Source organism: Thermobia domestica, chromosome 4 (genome assembly GCF_964235325.1).
Source record: "Thermobia domestica chromosome 4, izTheDome1.hap1.1, whole genome shotgun sequence".
Lineage (NCBI taxonomy): Eukaryota > Metazoa > Arthropoda > Insecta > Zygentoma > Lepismatidae > Thermobia > Thermobia domestica.
The window spans coordinates 165,344,857-165,347,065 of NC_137457.1; the positions used below are offsets into that span (position 1 = coordinate 165,344,857).

Below are 2,209 nucleotides of genomic sequence, written 5' to 3' on the forward strand. Positions count from 1 at the left end.
AGCAGAACCTAACTAACTTAAGATGCGATTAAAAATAAAAGGATAACTAAAGCAATATCTAAGGGTTATTGTACCCCTTAATCAGTTACTACTGGATTACTTCTATATCTGATATCATTATACATCATTTGTTTTATTATATTTTATTTTATTTTATTTTTTTTACATATCTATATTTTAGTTATACATATCTATATGTATATAATCCTTCCCGCCCAGACTCCTCAGAAAAAAAAAACATAAAATAAACTAATAACTTCAGAGCAATAAACCTGAAAGTCTTAATAGTGAAAGGAATAAAAAGAAACAATACTTAACAAATAAAAATAAACTAACACAATATATATGAGGAGCCTGGTAGGTGAGGTGAACAAATGTCAGGCAGAATATATAATGTAACAAAAAGGAAGCAAATTCAGGTAGCAGATATATTGACAGCACTTAATGGCTGGGAAGAGTATATACAAAAGAAAATTTGAGGAATAATAATATGTAGCTATTAAGCACAAAGCAAACACAAGCGGGTCAACTACCCTTTAGGGGACTAAATACGAATCACTGACGTAATTTGTGCCCGACAGGCAATGCAGTGCGTAACTGCCAGTCCACAAGCAACACAGGTGGCGGCATGATTGCATGGTCGGAATACTAGTTGGACTTCGTCAAGTAGGCAAATTTTACACAGGGAATTCTGAGGGGAGGGGGTGTGATCATTTGTGGGGTGGACGGAATTTTCAACAACCTCATTAGCGGCGACCGGAATCTCAGTATCTGACAAAACTACTGGTTGTGGGGGAGGTTGGGATTGATCTTGGGATGCCGTCTGTAGCACGCGAGTTACGAAATCTTGGCCCTTATGAAGTAAGAGAAAAGCACAGCGGGGAGCGTAACGCGCGTGTTCAATCCAGGGGTCATCGGTGGGCTCCCATCGATGAAGGCCCTGACCACAGAAAAAGCAGATTGTTTGGTCTCCCTTTTTCGCATAAAAGAAACCGGCTCGGCTTAATGCCTGTGGAGTTTGAGCTAGAGCAGGGGGCCAGAAGGAAAGCGACTCCAGTCGCTTTTCTTCGAGAGTGTAGTGTGGATATTTGGGTCCATTTATTGTGATTTCCGAGGTACCTGCGATGGTAGGGGATTGTCCCCGTGAGGATGAGAGACGTTCTGGGCGGGAATTGGGCATATACGTCCAATGATAGGGGCCACATTCGTCTCTACCTTTAGGAAAATTTTGTAAGAGCGGGCAAGAAGGTGAACACTGACGATGCAATTCAGTCGGATCATCCCCTGGTTCAAAAAGACCAATCTGCAAATTACAGAATATACAAGCTACTCTATCTGGTTTGCAGAGGAAATAGAATCCAGCGCGTGCTAACGAAGCGGGCGAAATAAAAGATACCGACCAGTCAGTAAAAGTTGATAATCGAACATTTTCATCACGTAGAGCATCCATGGATGGACCAGGCGCAGATGGTGTGGGTGTAGGCTCCATGGTGGCTAGAGGAGGAGGAGACAATAAAAAAAATAAGATATAATAGTGGTCCTAAGAGAAAGAGATCTGGAGAGAGAGAGTGATATGTTGAGAGGAGGGGATAGGCGCCCCTTTTTTTTCGAACTTGTTGTAATTATAGTTCTACCATAATATAATTATGAGGTATGCCAATGGTCAGTGTTTAATTGCGTTATGTATTTTATAGGTTTGGTTTTATCCAGTAACACTTAAATATCGTGGCGGCGATTGTTGCTGATAGTATGGTCTACGGCGAGCTCGTACTAGAGCACGTCTACGCAGTGTAATGCCAGTAAAAATAACAGACAACAGTCCGATGAACAAGGTAATTACCATAAATACTATATTAATGATAAACATTGTCGAATAATCTGTTAACATAGGTTCTGAAGATGGGAATTCTGAACGAAGGGTACATGGGTGACAAATGAAAGGTACGGTCTCACTGGGTATGTCTTGAAGCCATTGCTCAGGAATTAGTTTTACAACACGTGCTTTTTCCACGTGATGAGTAATGCAAGGATAAATAGATTGTTGTACAACCCCATGTAGTCGCACAGAGCATCGACAACCAAGATTTATCAAAAAACTGCCATAATCATCTGGGGACATCATATCTGGAATGTCCGTTTCTGGGCACGAAATATGAATTGACAATCCACGTCGGGCAAGAATCGTGACAGTAGTGAAATTTAACCGGTG

The 2,209-nt window shown here is 41.0% G+C and overlaps 1 protein-coding gene across 1 annotated transcript; it reads right to left on the reverse strand.

The window, feature by feature from the left end:
• Positions 1-544: 544 nt before the first annotated feature.
• LOC145682933 (baculoviral IAP repeat-containing protein 7-B-like) lies at positions 545-1,489 on the reverse strand. Its single transcript, XM_081754294.1, has one exon. It carries the CDS (start codon positions 1,487-1,489, stop codon positions 545-547), a length of 945 nt encoding a protein of 314 aa, XP_081610420.1.
• Between the last annotated feature and the right edge of the window lie 720 nt (positions 1,490-2,209).

Coding starts and splice junctions, on each gene's coding strand:
- LOC145682933 (XM_081754294.1), bottom strand. CDS start 1,489: ATGGAGCCTACACCCACACCATCTGCGCCTGGTCCATCCATGGATGCT.